A 15,415-nucleotide genomic window follows, 5' to 3' on the forward strand; every position below is an offset into this window, starting at 1 on the left:
AGGAGGACATGAATCAAGATGATGCAGTGCCTAGCTGCTTTCATGAGGATCTTCACTGGAATGAGGCTCCTCTCATGAGATGGAGGGATCTTTCTTTTCTTTGCTTTGGATCAAGATTCAGTCTTTTTTTCCCCATACTGCTAGGAAAGGTGGTGAAGACATTCGAAGAAGCTTAACTCATCAGCAAAGTCTAGTCACTGTTCAAGTTTCTACGTCACAAATGGGATTGCAACTTTTATCATAATCCCGAGGCTCATTCGTGCACTGCATGAGGATGCACTGAAGCAATCAAGCTGCTTCCAACTTTACTCCTGCAGATCCTACTTGATGTATCCATGCTGGTTTCTCATGATTTGTCACACAAACAACTATATCTGTGGAAAAACACCTTCATTATACAGCAGACACTTTCATCACATTTACCTTGAGATTTTGTGTTTAAATTATATTTATAATCACTTATTTATAAAGTTAAAAAGTATCTTAATTAAATAAATTAAGTTTTGTTACTATAACTTAACAATACAAATGATAAATATACATATAAAAACTATAATACTAAAAGCACAATGAAGAAGTAAAATTACTCAAGACAATAGAAGAAAACTATAGATCAAAGGTACAATAGCATTAACATATTAGACAAATCATAATAGAAAAATATATTATATTAAATAATATTTATGCCTACTTAGTGTTTTAGTTATGTTAGCAACCAGTGCAAGAGGTCCCGAGTTCGATTCTCGGAATGCCCCAATAATTGCACTGTCTATATAGAATTTTTATTCGTGCAAAAAGTGTTTACACCTTGGAGGCTAGCACAAGACCAGCAATTCCAAAAGTGAGAGCAACGCTTCCTCCATACTTCGTTCCAAACTCAGCAATGCTGATGAAGGAATCGATGGCAGCATAGCCCTTTGCATAGAGGTCTTTGCCAACGGTGTTGTAGATGGCGCGAACTGGAGCAAGCACGGCCTGGTATGCGTATGGCAGGTACTCGGTTGCACCGACAGCATCAAAGATGGAGTCCAAGAACCACTCGCTGTGAGTGGATGCTAGAACATTGTTCACCATGATACTGCCAGAGAGAGTGAGTGGGTTGTAGAGGCCTAGCTTCTCAACCTTTGAGATTTCTGGAGAAGTAGCACAGAATTGTTAGAAACATCCCACCAATATATTATGCTTTTTGCTTACCAGTGATTTTAGATGATTCCCACAGGGAATCTCCAACCTTGAGGTCCTCGGCTCTCTTGTACATGAGCTTCCCATTGACAGCAACGGGAACAAAGTGGCCTGCAGTGAGTTCCAACATGTTTGAAGCGCTGTGCACTTGGAAAAACTTGGAGATGGCATCAGCATCCTTGTGGCCGAATCCATATACATCTGAATAGATATTCTTGCCCACTGCAACCTGTGGAAAAGTTATACTTGGACAAGATTTGTAAATTTATGTGGAAGTATTCAACCTTGTCTCCAACATTAAGCTCCCTCACGAACTTAATTTCTCCATTATACATCTGAACAGTTGCATCTCCTATAATAGATTGAACATTGTATGAAGACAACGTGAATTCACATGAACCCTACCTGGGAAGCATCCTGGAGTGGCTGGAGGGGGTGGAGGAGTGGCTGGAGGGGGTCGAGTGCCTGGAGGAGGAGTGGCTGGTGGAGTGCCTGGAGGAGGAGTGCCTGGAGGGGGTCGAGTGCCTGGAGGGGGTGTAGCGCCTGGAGGAGGAGTGCCTGGAGGGGGTGTAGTGCCTGGAGTGGGAGGGGAGGCAGGGGGTGGCGTGGGAGGAAGTGAAGTTTGTGCCACTGCAATGCCTGCAGCGAAGGCGATGAAAGAAGTCAGGAAGATTAGAGCATTAGTATGAGCCATTAGAACAGAATTATGATATATCTAGCTAGCTCGAAACTGCTGGTTGCTAACACTCTAGAGCACGCCATTTTATAGCAGAATGTAAGCATCTAATGTTTGGTGTCGTGCATGAAAAATTCAAACATAGTTCGTGAATGGTGGTCCTACTTAAGAATTTTTGGTGAGATCCTAAATAACCATAAGAGCATAACCTCGAGAAAGGTTACATGCCTCGAGTTCCAAGAGTTGGAAGAGCGTAGCGGGGATTCTTTCTGGAGAGCTTGAGACCATCCTCTGGGGATGCAAGAGTGTTGAAGCGGTGGAAAGACGACACTGGCTTTCTCTAGACATATCAGCATTGAAGAATTGATGCCTGGTACGTAAGAATTCTTCTATAACTTGGTGTTCACAGGGTAGAAACAATGGCAGGAGGCAACCCAATGGTTCCCCGCATTTGTTTGGTGCATTTGTTTGGTCAGCGGAGTGGTGATCCAGAGAAGATTTCTGGAAGCGTACCAATCCAGCGACGCTGCGAATATTGTAGTTGGAGCGCTTGTGGTGATTGGGCTCATGGGTTTGTACTTTTGGTTCTTGTTGACTCTTATGCCTCTGGATCATCACCATGTTCCTTCACTGATCAAAGAAACATAAGAACGAGAAAGCAACAAAACAAGTTTCTGGGAGAAGAAAAACTTACCAATCATGGCTGAACACAACGAGAGCCCATTTCCTATGCTTCAAAAGTCTGGTGTTTGACATCATGCCACCTGAAACAAGCAAGCAAACGAGATAAGTAGAGAAACAACAAAACAAGAAGTAAACCTTCATACCCCTGGACAACTCACACTGAACGGCGGCTGCTTATGGATCTCCACTGAGTGGCTTTTTGGATGCATGAACAGAGGGAGCCCCTGATTCTCCCTTCAACCTTCAATAGCTTTGCGTCAACCACCTATTCCAGTCATGGGGACGTCCAAGCTTTGCTAAGTTTGTAGTTAAGATGGAAACAGCAAGAACGTTACCTGACGCTCGACTGTCCAAGGTGTGTGTTGCTCATAATGAAAAGAGAAGGACAGTACCGTTTCAAACCCAATTGACGACACTTTGTTTCGCTCAAAGCAAGAGCATCATTCCGACTCTAGGACTTGTCACCAAAACACCATGGAAGATCGAAAGAAACAGTGGAAGTTTGAGAAAACTAGAGAGATTGTCATACTTACATTACCACTTCTCGAGCAGACGATCAGCTTCCAGGAACTTTACTGGCGAATCAGTCAAGAGAGCAGGAGTGATGACAATCCAGCGTAGTTGGAATAGACTGATCTGGACGATAGAGTTTCGAGGTATTACAGGTGCTCCCTCGATTGTTCCATGAACAACAAGTACTGGTTGAGTCATCCATAGATTTAGAGCCGCTACTTCTCTGGTGAGCGATCTTGGAGGTGCGAAGATCCCGGATCATTGAGCTGGACATCCTCCGCAAAGACAAGATCCCTCCAAGATCACTCTGCGCCTCCATCCAAGATTGCTCAGCATCATATGCGCTGCGATTTACCAAATGTAAAAGCATATGCTCGTCTTTCAGCACAAGCTTAGTTCTTTAGAAACTACCTAAAGATAGATCATCCAAGCTTCTCTAGACATTAAAATCTTGACAATGCCGCCACTGCCAGTTCCCAATCCCTGGCAACCTATATCATGAAGCTCAATGCCACAAATTCGGATTTTTTGACTTTTGAAAATCCTGGTAATGGTTTTCCCTGTGCTTGATTGCGAGCGCATCCGAGCATTCGGCAGCATTTGGCATCCCACAATTTCGACTTAGGGAATCGGGCTTGTGCTGGGCTTGGGCAGCCATGGTTAAGGACACGAATCAGGTGCGCAGCAGCGTGGTCAGGGTTGACTGGTTTATCCACCCACAGCGGATGGACTCTCGCTTGGAATCGTGGCATGTCTTCTTCTCGTGTCTGGAACCGCGGTCCTGAGGTGCAAAATTGGGCAGGACGGGCAAGCGACTCAATCAATGCCTGTGAATTGACGACGTGTTGGTGCTCACACCATTCCACGTCCGGCATGCTACCTGTCCTGTGTTTACCCACCGTTCTACGCCATTAACAATGTAGAGCTGTGTCGCTGTGTAAACGATGAGGATTTTTGTGCTGCTGAGGTAGAGCTTCTCGTCCTGTGCATGTGTGCGTTGGAGGTCTTGCGGGGCTTCCATCGCGCCCTCAAGACGCTCTGGAAGAAAAGCCTATGCTGGAAAGTAAAGCATGGAGCAAGAGGCTACAAGAAACTCATGAAGCCAAAGAAGAAAACTAATCTCACAAAAGAAAGACTGATTAAGTTCTAATATTCCTTGCTGGAGGGTTAGGGTTTAGTGCGCGTCCATTCTGGCGGGGCTTGGATGCGAAGCAGAGTTGCTGGTGTTGAAGAGCATTTTCTTTCTGGAGGCCGCGTTAAATCACTGCTTGGAGCGGCAACTGGTGAGTGGTGATCCCAACTTCAGGCATGAAATAGCTATGCTTGTGGAGCTGGCCACCGAGGGATCGGGATCAATGGCGGTGGATGTCGATCAAGCCAAGCCACGGGTCAGCCAGCTTGCTCACGGCATGGTTCTAGCGTTTTCTCGCGAAGCCGACGATGATTTGAATGAAGCTGCAAGGATCAGTGGCCGCCGGGCCTTGGAGGGTGCCATCCACGAGCTTTGCAAGCTGAATCCAAGCTCTCAAGAATCTGGAGCTTGAGCCCGAGGAAGCTCTTGCTGCATGGAGCACAGTGTTTGAAAGGGCGGGCGTGAAGAGGGTTTGGGAGCATCGGGTTTGCTGTCACAGTGGGTCTGCCATCAAAGCTCTTGAGTTTCCTTCGCTTGCAATGCTCATCCATGCCAGCATTCTTATTATCGAGGAAAGGCGAGGGATAAGATGGCAGCCGTACGGCGGTAGCAATCGTACGGACAGATTAGAACATGAATGCATTTATTCGAGAAACAAAAATAAAATAAAATCTATAAAACACACTGATTCGCAACACTTTTGCCTTTTAGAAAAGGTGTATGTACTTATACTAAATATAAGTAGAAAGCATAAATATAGAATATCCTCAAAGTTTTGACTTATAAAATCTAGACAGTTAATTTTTAAATTTATTAAAACCCCATTTCGAGTTTTGATCAATCAATTCAAGAAGCTGCCGGGGACAGGCTGATGATCCAGCGGCACGAGCGTCGACAAGAACCAAAAGTACAAACCCATGAGCCCAATCACCACGAGCGCTCCAAATCCGATCTTCGCAGCGTCCCCAACCTCGCTCGCTCGCAGAAACCTTCTCTGGATCACCGCTCCGCTGTGATCACCGAGGAGACCAAGCAAACGTGGGGAACCGCTTGACTGCTTCCTGCCATTGTTTCTACCCTGTAAACACCAAAGTCATTGGAGAAAACAAAAGCGAGAAAGCAATCTCATTCTTTACGTACCAGGCATCGATTCTTCAATGCTGACATGCACTCCTCGGCGCGATCTAGAAAGCCAGCGTCGCCGTCTTTCCACCGCTTCAACACACTGGCCGACATTTGCATCTTCGATTGATGGTCTCGAGCTCTCCAGAAAAGAATCCCCGCTACGCTGTTCCAAAAACTCTTGGATTCTATCAATCCATCCCGACTGCTACTAGAACTGCCACTGCTACTGCTGCTGCTGCTGCTGCTGCTGCTGCTACTGCCACTCGAGAAAAAACCATTTCGTTCGTTGTGATGACAAAACCCATTGCAACCGTCCACAGTGTCGATTCTGATAGAAATACTTGGAAGGCTGTCGAGCAAAACGTCGTTGTCGTTGCCCTGTTCTACCTCGCGTTCTTGGACGGCTATGGCGGTCGGAGAGCTACTATCTACGTCGTCACTACCCGATAGGAACAGTGCGAGGCACTTGCTGTCCGCCTCACCAATGCTCGCGTACTTGAGCTTCTTCTTCTCTAAGCAATCGCCAATCTCTTTCTCCATATTACACACCTGACTCTGGATCGCGTTCACGAACTGGGTGTGACGAGATTTCGCATCCTCGCCCAGGTAGACACGCTCGGCGGCAGCATTCGTTGCGACTTTCACTGCCCTCGCGAATTCTTCCAACTGGAAAGAAACGAAACTTAAGAACTGACAGAGGAAAAAGCGGTCTAAAGTTCTGGAAAGTAAGTTCCAGCAAAAGGAGAAAGTCTAAAAGGGAAGAAGGTTGAATCGACTTACTTGCCATCTGACCGTGTCGAGAGCAGTGATAAGGTCGCGCTTGTTCGCTTTCACCGCCGCAATGATAGAAGAATCTTCCGGAGTCTCCTGCGCAACGCCCTGGGTGTATTTCCAAGCACGATAAATCGATTCCATTCTGCAAGGATGCTCATTCCCATGAATCCAATCACCCTTTGGAGCTCCAAAGCAAGAAATCTTACCTGTCGGTCGAGTTTTGCACCTCCTCCGCAGCCGGAAAGAAAGGATCTAGCTCCCAGAAGGAGAGATTGCTCGCCATAGCTGGAGAGCGAGATTTCCCTGCCCTAAACCCTGTTCCCACACTGCTCCACTCGCCGCGCACTTGCTTAGACCGATCGATAGCGACGGCGGGGAGGCGAGAATCGATAGCGATCGGAGGCAACAGCGCGTATTCGATCAATCCATGGCCGCCATGGCGTTGAGCAGGCACCAGCCAGACGAAGACGCCCTCGTGTGGTCTTTAAGCGCGACAAGTAAAAGGGGAGGGGCCCCCGAGCCCTACCTTTAGCTTTGTTTTTTAACTGGTTCCTTTAAATAATAGCCGGGAAAGTGGGGGTTCGAATCTTCTAAAGGCCCCGCTATTTACTCTATTAAATCCTAGTCGTCGGTTCCGCCATAGATGTTGGCCATGAGGACGTACGCCGGTCCGTACGCCGCGTCCAGCCTTTGGAGGTTTTGGAAGGCCAGCCTCGCGATCTTCACATTCTTCCACTTGTGACAAGCGCTGAGAATCGCCGTCCAGGCCACGGAAGAATTCGATGGCGATTCTTCCAAGAGCTTGGACGACTCCACCATCGCCACTGCTGATTCGAGCTCGTTGTTCCTGCCAAGGATATCGACCATGCAAACGTAGTGCTCGATGCCTGGAGAAACTCCATACCTCGGCTCCATCGCATGGAAGTAGCTCTTTGCTCGATCGGCCAGGCCGGCGTGGCTGAATCCAGTGAGCAGCGACACGAAAGTCACTGCCTCGGGCTTGAGTTCTTCGTGCCGCATTTGCCGAAACATTCCAGCAGCGTTTTCCATGTCTCCCTGTCGGCTGTATCCCGAGATCAGCGCCGCGAAAGCCACCGAGTCCCTGCGAGTTTGCTTGTCAAAGACATGCCGGGAATGAACCATGCAGCCGCATTTACCGTAGAAGTCGACCAGGCATGTCTCGAGAACTGGATCGTCTTCCAGGCCGTGACGGGAGAGACGAGCGTGGATCGCTTTGCCGGTGTCCATGGCGACGACGCTACCGCAGGCCTTGAGCGCCGCGGCCAAAGTCCGGGGATCCTGCTCAAACCCGTTAGCTTGCATCCAGAAGAAGATCTCGAGAGCTAGCTCACCTTGGTCGCCGTCGGCGTATCCCTGGATCAAGGCGTTCCACGAGACGGTTGTGTGGGACTCCATCTTGTCGAACACTCGACGAGCGTCGAGCACACTCCAGCACTTTGCGTACATGTCCACCAGCGTGTTTCCCACGAAGATCTTCGTGTCGTCGCCTCCACTAGCGGCTTGCGAATGGACAGCCATCCCTTTGTCCAGTGATCCGAGCTTTGCGAGCATGCCATCCATTTGCTTCGGCTCTTCCTTCGACGCCAGGCCAGCGCAGGCCTTGAAAGCAGCGACGTAAGTGAGAGGATCTGGAGTGATGCCTTCGTCTCGCATCCTCGCAAACAGCTCTAGCACGGCCTCAAACTCGTCGGTGTCGGCGTATCCCAGCAGCAGCACAGTCCAGGATATCACATCCCTGTTTTCCATCTTCTCGAAATGCTGCCGTGTGTCTGCCATGCTTCCACACTTCACGAACATATCCAACACCGTGTTGAGGAGAAAAATGTTGGTAGAGTCACCGCAGCTCTCGACGGCCTGAGAGTAAATGCCCGTTCCTCTCTGCAGCGTTTTCACCTTCACGAGCTTTCCGTTGAATTGCTTGGCTTCTTCTTTTTCTGCTAGGCAGCAGCAGGCCTTCAATGCTGCAACGAACGTCCGAGAGTTTGGAGAGCAGCCTCGAGTTTTCATGCGCTCGAAAAACTCCAAGGCTAGCTCTCCCTCCCCGTTTTCAGCGTAGCCGAGAACCATCACTGTCCAGGAGACGACGCTGCGTGAAGCCATGCCGTCAAACACCCTTCTCGCATCCAGCATGCTCCCACACTTGGCATAAAAATCCATCGCGGTGTTTGAGACGAGCATGTCAGTGTGGAAGTTGCTCTTGACGGCTTGCAAGTAAATCTCGGTTCCCAGTTGCAGTGACTCGGTCCTCACCAGCCTTCCATCCACTTCCTTGGACTCCTCTCTCGATGCTAGAGCAATGCAAGCTTTGAGTGCGGCCACGAACGTCAGAGCATCTGGAGCACACCCTTCGGACTTCATGCGTTGGAAAAGCTCCATTGCCTGTTCCCCTTCTCCATTTTCCGCATGTCCCAGCATGATCGACGTCCACAAAACCACGTCTTTGCAAACCATCTTCTCGAAAACCTTGCGAGCTGCAGCGACATCACCACACTTCGCGTACAAATCCACTAAGCTGCTGGCCACGAACATGTGCGACTCGTATCCCCGTTCGGCAGCTCGAGAGTGGATGTCGACGCATTTTCTCAGAGTCTCGTTATTCACGGGTTTGCCATCTAGTTTCCTTCCTTTCTCCATAGCTGCCTGAATAGCGCAAGCCTTCAAGGCCGCAACGAAAGACTGCGCGTTGGTCCCGGACTCTATAGCTTCCATCTTTGCAAACAAGTCGAGAGCAAGCTGCTCTTTTCCATTCTCGACATACCCCAGCACCAAGGCATTGAAAGTAGCGGCATCGCAGCACGCCATTCTCTCAAACACCCTTCCAGCATCCACCATGCTTCCCAACTTTGCGTAGAGCTGGACCAGCGAGCTTGCGACAAATATGTTGGAGTCGCAGCAAAACTTCGCAGCTTCACTGTGGAGATCCATGCACGTCTCTAAAACCCGGAGCTTACACGGCCTTCCACTGACTTGAGTCTCGTCCCCTGACAGGTTTGCACAGCCTTTCAGGGCCGCGACGAACGTAAGAAAATTCGGTGGAGCTCCAGTCTGCCGCATTCTCGCAAATAGCTCTACTGCCGCCTCTGCTTCTCCGTTGTCCACTGTCCCAAGAATTATAGCGTTCCAGGAAACGACGTTGTGACAAGGCATCTTCTCAAACACCATCCGAGCGTTTTCCAAGCTTCCACATCTAGCATACATACTGACGAGAGTGCTCGCGACGAAAACGTCTTGTAAGCCAGTGCTGCGTCGAACTTGAGCGTGAATAGCCAGGCCCTTCTGCAAAGCCTCGATTTTCACAAGCTTTTCTCCAATCTATAGATTTTCCAATTTAGCTAGAAGCGAAAGAAGAAAAGAAAAAAGCTTACTTGCTTGGGCGATTCCTTGGCTGCAAGACCAGTGCACGCCTTGATCGCAGAAACAATGCTTCTCGCGTCGGGAACACACCCTTGAGCTTGCATGCGATGGAAAGCATCCAAAGCTACTTGTTCTTCACCGATCTCCACATAGCCGAGGATCAAAGTGTTCCAAGTCACGACGTTGTGGCGAGGAATGGAGTCGAAGACTTTGCGAGCATCTTCCATGCTGCCACACTTGGCGTACATGTTGAGAAGGCTGCTAGCCACAAAGAAGTTTGAGGCTTCCCCGGTCTTTGTAGCATCTGCGTGACAGACTTTCCCCTTGTCTAAGTCTCTCGACACTGTGCATGCCTTGATAGCAGCCAGCAAAGAAGCTCTTACCTCGTCGCGAGAAGAATCACACCGCCCATGGGCCACATTACGGCTTGCAAGCTCTCCAGAAGACCACTGGAAGAGCACCAAGAGAAATCGATAAGAAAACGCGAAGAACAGCGAGATTATACCTGTGAAATGTGTATCGACTTGATATGGCAGAGATTGCGACCAGCGAAGAGGATTTTGATCCCTTGGTGCCCGATTCTTCCAAGAAAACGAAAGATCTCCACACCCGCATTTTTCATCCAAAATCTCTACTCCATCGCGAAGATTTTGATCCCTTGGAACCCGATTCTTCCAAGAAAATGAATGATCTTCGACGCACCCGCATTCTACTCCATCAAACGAGCTGGCATCCCGCCCTGTATTGCGAGATCACGCTCATTTTCTACAAACCCTAGTTCTTCCCTCCCACGGGGTTTAGGGTTCTTCCACAAAATGGCGAGAGTGAAGCTGGAAGGCGCCGGTATTTTCAAGTCGATGGCGATCGATCCCGCCGGCCTCGCAGTGGCTGAGGCGGCATTCACGCCTCTCAATCTCCTGGCATACGATGGCGCTGGTCGAATTTTCATGTGGGATCTCGAGCGCCGGCTGCTCCATTCTCTCCAGATCGAGGATTCTACCCTCGATGATCAGTCGGAGTCCCTCTATGCAGCGAGTGAGAGCAAGGTGAGCTCAAAATTACCTCCATTTTCTTTGATCGATGAGAATGTAGATAGACCTTGAAGCTCAGCACAGACGTTTCCTTTGCTGTGAGGAGTCTCAAGCTGAATCGAACGGGAGAGCTGCTGTTACTGGCTGGTGAAAGAGCTCTCATGTTCGTGAGTGTGGTCTCGCAAGCTTCACAGCCATGCCGGTAAGTTTGTCATCATCCACAGCGTTGTTTTTCCTTGATTACTCTTCTTTCTTTTTGGCAGATCTGGAATGATTGCTGGGGATATGTTTAATGGCCGGTCTCTGCGAGTACTTCATGCCGCTTGGCATCCTTACAGTGAAACGCACCTTGGAGTGCTATCCTCGGACGGGGTTTTCAGGTATGAATTCGTCAGTAGTGACAGCGCTTGAGGTAATGAGTTTCCCTTCCAGACTATACAACTTAGCTGGAGATATCACGGTGCCAGAACAAGAGTACCACTTGCAGATTGGTGCTCGCTCCAAACCATATTGTCGCGCGGTATCATTTGCTTTTGGCGGTGAGCACTTTTGGGACCGGTTTACGGTAAGAAGTTGGTTTTTCCTCAGGGTACGAAACTTCTATCATCAATAATTTTTACAAGGTTTTTGTTCTTCTTACGGATGCATCGATCTATGCTCTTTGTCCCATAGTGCCATTTGGAAGGTAAAAATGCGTAGAGTATGAAGTCAGTGATTTACAAAAGCTTTTTGCAGCCTTCATTATGGTTCAAGTCTTAAAGATCTGGCCGGCCAAGTGTCGAACAACTCTCCCACGGCAAAGGAAAGCTCGAGGCTTGCAGCTGTTTGGCTCGAGATTGTCTTCCCGGAGCTTGGTGATGCTGAAAAAGAGCTGGAAACCTCGTCAGTGTTTAGAGCTCGTCCCCAGGTTCCCTTCAATGCGTCGTTGGTGCTGCAGGTATGCCACTTGATTTTTTCTTTACTTCCCGGTTCTTATAGTATGTTGTGCGCAGGGGCCTCTTCCCAAACTATCTGGACGTGAGAATGATCACAAAATATCGAGCTATGCCACTGGGATGCTGTATAATACCGCTGGGAAGGATAGCGTCATTACCGTGTGCACAAAAAACGGGGAGATGTTCTTTTATGCGATTGCTGATGAAGTCCATCCTATGTGGAGCTTGGACAACAACCCCAAACTTCTCCAAGACGATCTAGGCGATTTGGTAACTTTGGCAATGCTCGTGGAACCGAGCGCAGAGAAAGATGACGCTGCACAAACTGCCGACGAGGACACGGAAGAAAAGGAAGAGGAGCAGTTTATCGGACCGAATCCACCGCTTTTGCATTTGGCGTCGGTTGATCTAGCACTGGACACAGAGGTTTACAATGCCAGTCCTTTGGGAATATTTTCGGACCCTCTTGTCCCCGAGCGGATATATTGTCATCATGCGATGGGACTCGACACCATCCAGCTTCAGTGGTTACCATTTTCAGATACGTTTTCTGGTGAGAGCAGGGAACCGCCTATTGTGTTTCCAGTTCTCGAAACATCGGCCTCAGGAAACTCTGCTCCTGTTCCTCTTCTCGGTGCTACTGTAATTCTCCAGTCTTCCGGCGATACATGGCTGGTGGTTCTTACAGCTTCGGGAAACTGTGCTGTTGTACACATGAAACCGCATCGACCTCTTCCTCCAGTTGCTATCGAGGACACCAGTATTCCAGCGACAAACTCCGACCAACCTTCGCTCAAGCTTATCAGCAGTGATTTGCTGCTCGGACCGAAAGATATACACATCCCTCTGGTACAACTGATTCGCACCTTGAGATGCATGTCTTACATTCTGTGCAGATTTCGGCTTCTACACCTCTTACTTTGAATACTGTTGAAGGTCGCTCCATCCTTCACGATCAAGGCAAGCTGCTGCACGAAAAATATATTGAGTATGCACACAGGGTATGGCTTTCTACGTTTGATGTTTCATGGTTTTAGTTATGATATGACGAAACAGGTGCACGTCGAGCTCAAGTCTCATCATAAGTACCTCGGTCACGTTGTTCAAGATCTGCAAAGGCAGCTGCGTCAAGTGACTGGCGAGCTTGATCAAGCTCAAAGTAACTTGGACTCCTTCGTAACTCGCATACAGCGAGCATTTGAGAAGAACGTGCAGTTACAGGAGCGAATTCGGGAATGCAACAAGCTGCCAGCTTTGAAACAAAAGGTTCTGACAGTCGCAGAGCGGGAGTTCAAAGATCTTCTGGGTATGCCACACATATATACGGAAAACATATTCACCTGACCTTACTGTTTCTGTGACGCAGATAGAAAAATGAATCAGGACGTCGATATCCTACAGTCTGCAGTGGAATCACTTACCTTGCGCGCTGAACGTGTTGCCAAAAAGAAAGTTGGTCTTAACAGTGCTGGACGCCGGAACAGCCCAAAGCTTGCGGTTCCAGACAGTAAAATGCGAACTATGAGGCAAGCATTAGACAAGCTGGGGCAATACATTGAACTCTCAAGTCGAAGAATAGACATTCTGGATCAAACGGTGAAACGAAAGGAGAGTCAGCTGGAATCCTGAGAATGTACGTGCGGCTGTAGTACTACATTCAGGTAACGATTTCCAATGCTTTGGAGTTATCCGATTAACAGATTCTTTACAGATTAATTCTTCTGTTTTGTTGGAAGAACAAAAGTAAGCATTGCTTCGAGTTGCAAACTAGCAATTGCTTTACAGCAGTCCAAGTACTGGACATGTGCCACAAGTCTGCTAGCTCTGGTTCGCTTTCTTTTTTCGGGTTTTATTATTAAAGGTAAAGTAGAGGAGACAGTCCGTGAATGGGAATGGTGGACCATCAATCCAGACTTGGAGTGGGTAAACACTTTACTTTGGCATGGGAAGGTTTGCTATGCTTCTTACTTGGCCTTAGCTCGTCTTTGTTGTAGCGGAGCTGTCAGCTGCAGCGGTAATTCATCAGCAAGCAGGGGTCTCTGTCAACATCCTTTGCCTTCTGCGTCGAAATTGACTTCGCTTCCCCATCGCAGCAGCGTTTAAATCACTGAGGACACAAACATCATCATGGTGGCAATGCGTGTAAAGAAGAAACGCGACACTCATACTCAATCGAGAAGCCCAGTCAAGGTAGGCCAAAAATCACCCCTTTCTTGCTGTTTTGCTAACTTCTCTACAGATGGGAGGAATAGCAGCTCTTCTAGCAATTCTCCTACTTGTCTACGCGCAAGAAACATCAGCAGAGCTGAGAAGCCCCGGAACATGGAACCTGCTGGTGAACAATGCAGGAATCTCCGCAATGCACATGGTTCTCACGCACAACAACAAGGTGATCCTCTTCGACGGCTTCAGCTCGGGTCCTTCCAACATCAGCCAGCCGAGTGGAGAATGCAAGAACACCGGAAGTCGAATCCCGGGGAAGCTCGACTGCAGCGCACACTCGGTTGAGTACGACGTCGCTACCAACACCATCCGGCCGCTAACAATCTACACAGACACCTGGTGCTCGTCGGCGGTCACTATAGCAGACGGTACGCTTGTCCAGGTTGGTGGTCTCAACAATGGCTCACAGACCGTGCGGCACCTCGCTGCCTGCCAGAGATGCGACTGGGTTGAATCACGCCAGAGGCTCGCGGTGAAGCGGCGGTTTTCGAGCAGCCATCTCTTGCCGGACAACCGCGTTATTGTCGTCGGTGGCCGCGGACAGTTTAGCTACGAGTTTGTCCCCAGGCAGGACAACGAAGGCGTCCACGAGCTCTCGTTCTTGGCGGAGACCAACGATCTATCGCAGGACAACCTCTACCCGTTCGTCCATCTCACACCGGATGGGAACCTGTTCGTGTTCGCAAACTCCGATTCCATTCTCCTCGACTACAAGACCGGCAAAGTCGTCAAGCGGTTTCCCAGAATGCCAGGCCTCGAGGCTCGAAACTACCCGTCCTCGGGCTCCTCAGTGATGCTGGCACTCGAGGGAGCGTCCGACTACTCGGACGCGCAGATCCTCGTCTGTGGAGGCGCCGATCCATACAACTACGCGCAGGCCAGCCGGGGGAACTTCCTCAACGCGTCGCAAAACTGTGGCAGAATCAAAGTGGGCGACGCGTCGCCGAGCTGGGCGATGGAGGCCATGCCGATGCCGCGCGTCATGGGCGACATGCTCTTGCTTCCAACCGGGGACGTGCTCATTATCAACGGCGCACAGCGCGGTACCGCCGGGTGGCGCAACGCCCGCAACCCAGCACTCCATCCAGTGCTCTACAAGCCAAACTTGAAGCTCTACAACCGGTTCCAGACGCTCACCGCCGCTTCTCGCCCGAGGCTCCACCACTCATCCGCCATCCTCCTTCCAGACGCCAGCGTCCTTGTCGGCGGTAGCAATCCAAACGGGCGGTACTCGTTCGCCACTGCCACAGACGGGGTCTATCCAACCGACGTCTCACTCGAGGTGTTCTCTCCGCCTTATCTCGACTCGGACTATGCCGCGCGGCGTCCCAGCGTCACCTCGGTCAGCACCGCCAGCCCCGCCCACGGCGCCCGGCTCACCGTGCGGTACCGCCTGCGAGGACACTTCTTCCCCGGTACCACCAGCGTCGCACTGCTCGCGCCACCTTTTGCCAGCCACGCGGTCTCCATGGGCCAGAGAATGATACGGCTACCACTCCACAATGTGACGCTCGTGGACGATGCTCCAGCCTCCATCTCTGGCCGAGTCCCAACTTACGAGATCGAGACCACGGCTCCTCGCAGCGCCAGCGTTGCTCCCAGCGGTTACTATATGCTCTTCGTCGTCCATGCCGGACTTCCAAGCCATGCTACCTGGATCAATCTAATGTGATGAGAAGGAAAAACCATAGAATCAAGTAAAGAGATTTACCAAGTGAAGAACACAGAGCCTGAAATTTCGATCTGGAATATACAAAATGAGAGA

The 15,415-nt window shown here is 49.7% G+C and overlaps 5 protein-coding genes across 12 annotated transcripts; 2 read left to right on the forward strand and 3 right to left on the reverse strand.

Annotated features, from left to right (window-relative positions):
- Positions 1-674: 674 nt before the first annotated feature.
- LOC9642133 (warthog protein 4) lies at positions 675-1,907 on the reverse strand. 2 transcript variants are annotated; one of them, XM_024676060.1, is made up of 5 exons: positions 1,690-1,895; positions 1,588-1,629; positions 1,467-1,534; positions 1,195-1,411; positions 676-1,133 (listed from the first exon to the last, which is right to left on the reverse strand). In XM_024676060.1, exons 1-5 carry the CDS (start codon positions 1,874-1,876, stop codon positions 802-804), a joined length of 846 nt encoding a protein of 281 aa, XP_024531828.1. In that variant the 5' UTR covers positions 1,877-1,895; the 3' UTR covers positions 676-801. The 2 variants fall into 2 exon arrangements, with proteins under 2 accessions (XP_024531827.1, XP_024531828.1); XM_024676059.1 differs by having other exon boundaries at positions 675-1,133; positions 1,588-1,907.
- Positions 1,908-4,977: 3,070 nt separating this feature from the next.
- On the reverse strand, positions 4,978-6,590 carry LOC9642134. The gene is made up of 4 exons (XM_024675822.1): positions 6,293-6,590; positions 6,093-6,228; positions 5,328-5,978; positions 4,978-5,265 (listed from the first exon to the last, which is right to left on the reverse strand). The coding sequence occupies exons 1-4, from the start codon at positions 6,367-6,369 to the stop codon at positions 5,029-5,031; spliced, it is 1,101 nt and encodes a 366-aa protein (XP_024531590.1). The 5' UTR covers positions 6,370-6,590; the 3' UTR covers positions 4,978-5,028.
- On the reverse strand, positions 6,585-10,263 carry LOC112346566 (pentatricopeptide repeat-containing protein At5g27110-like). Of its 6 annotated transcripts, none has more exons than XM_024675811.1 (4): positions 9,967-10,263; positions 9,473-9,910; positions 6,991-9,419; positions 6,585-6,933 (listed from the first exon to the last, which is right to left on the reverse strand). In XM_024675811.1, exons 1-4 carry the CDS (start codon positions 10,081-10,083, stop codon positions 6,708-6,710), a joined length of 3,210 nt encoding a protein of 1,069 aa, XP_024531579.1. In that variant the 5' UTR covers positions 10,084-10,263; the 3' UTR covers positions 6,585-6,707. The 6 variants fall into 6 exon arrangements, with proteins under 6 accessions (XP_024531579.1, XP_024531580.1, XP_024531578.1 ...); XM_024675812.1 differs by having other exon boundaries at positions 6,585-9,419; positions 9,473-9,765; positions 9,845-9,910; positions 9,967-9,991; XM_024675814.1 differs by lacking the exon at positions 6,585-6,933 and having other exon boundaries at positions 7,050-7,188; positions 7,244-9,419.
- LOC112346567 (nuclear pore complex protein NUP88-like) lies at positions 10,263-13,353 on the forward strand. 2 transcript variants are annotated; one of them, XM_024675816.1, is made up of 11 exons: positions 10,263-10,507; positions 10,558-10,694; positions 10,756-10,872; positions 10,925-11,057; positions 11,116-11,177; positions 11,228-11,429; positions 11,485-12,276; positions 12,324-12,428; positions 12,484-12,733; positions 12,794-13,088; positions 13,139-13,353. In XM_024675816.1, the coding sequence occupies exons 1-10, from the start codon at positions 10,277-10,279 to the stop codon at positions 13,054-13,056; spliced, it is 2,292 nt and encodes a 763-aa protein (XP_024531584.1). In that variant the 5' UTR covers positions 10,263-10,276; the 3' UTR covers positions 13,057-13,088; positions 13,139-13,353. The 2 variants fall into 2 exon arrangements, with proteins under 2 accessions (XP_024531584.1, XP_024531585.1); XM_024675817.1 differs by having other exon boundaries at positions 10,403-10,507; positions 10,554-10,694.
- Positions 13,139-15,369, forward strand: LOC112346568 (aldehyde oxidase GLOX-like). Its single transcript, XM_024675818.1, has 2 exons — positions 13,139-13,617; positions 13,667-15,369. The coding sequence occupies exons 1-2, from the start codon at positions 13,555-13,557 to the stop codon at positions 15,320-15,322; spliced, it is 1,719 nt and encodes a 572-aa protein (XP_024531586.1). The 5' UTR covers positions 13,139-13,554; the 3' UTR covers positions 15,323-15,369.
- Positions 15,370-15,415: the final 46 nt, after the last annotated feature.

The sequence above is a fragment of the Selaginella moellendorffii genome, unplaced genomic scaffold (genome assembly GCF_000143415.4).
Source record: "Selaginella moellendorffii unplaced genomic scaffold, v1.0 SELMOscaffold_16, whole genome shotgun sequence".
Taxonomy (NCBI): Eukaryota; Viridiplantae; Streptophyta; class Lycopodiopsida; order Selaginellales; family Selaginellaceae; genus Selaginella; species Selaginella moellendorffii.

Coding starts and splice junctions, on each gene's coding strand:
- LOC112346568 (XM_024675818.1), top strand. CDS start 13,555: ATGGTGGCAATGCGTGTAAAGAAGAAACGCGACACTCATACTCAATCG. Junction 13,618..13,666: donor AATCGAGAAGCCCAGTCAAG/GTAGGCCAAAAA, acceptor ACTTCTCTACAG/ATGGGAGGAATAGCAGCTCT.
- LOC112346566 (XM_024675810.1), bottom strand. CDS start 10,083: ATGAAAAATGCGGGTGTGGAGATCTTTCGTTTTCTTGGAAGAATCGGG. Junction 9,911..9,966: donor AGTCGATACACATTTCACAG/GTATAATCTCGC, acceptor GTGCTCTTCCAG/TGGTCTTCTGGAGAGCTTGC. Junction 9,420..9,472: donor CCAAGGAATCGCCCAAGCAA/GTAAGCTTTTTT, acceptor GAAAATCTATAG/ATTGGAGAAAAGCTTGTGAA.
- LOC112346567 (XM_024675816.1), top strand. CDS start 10,277: ATGGCGAGAGTGAAGCTGGAAGGCGCCGGTATTTTCAAGTCGATGGCG. Junction 11,058..11,115: donor ACTTTTGGGACCGGTTTACG/GTAAGAAGTTGG, acceptor AATTTTTACAAG/GTTTTTGTTCTTCTTACGGA. Junction 12,277..12,323: donor AAGATATACACATCCCTCTG/GTACAACTGATT, acceptor CATTCTGTGCAG/ATTTCGGCTTCTACACCTCT.
- LOC9642133 (XM_024676059.1), bottom strand. CDS start 1,876: ATGGCTCATACTAATGCTCTAATCTTCCTGACTTCTTTCATCGCCTTC. Junction 1,535..1,587: donor CACTCCAGGATGCTTCCCAG/GTAGGGTTCATG, acceptor AATCTATTATAG/GAGATGCAACTGTTCAGATG. Junction 1,412..1,466: donor AGCTTAATGTTGGAGACAAG/GTTGAATACTTC, acceptor ACTTTTCCACAG/GTTGCAGTGGGCAAGAATAT.
- LOC9642134 (XM_024675822.1), bottom strand. CDS start 6,369: ATGGCGAGCAATCTCTCCTTCTGGGAGCTAGATCCTTTCTTTCCGGCT. Junction 6,229..6,292: donor GTGCAAAACTCGACCGACAG/GTAAGATTTCTT, acceptor GCATCCTTGCAG/AATGGAATCGATTTATCGTG. Junction 5,979..6,092: donor TCGACACGGTCAGATGGCAA/GTAAGTCGATTC, acceptor GTTTCTTTCCAG/TTGGAAGAATTCGCGAGGGC.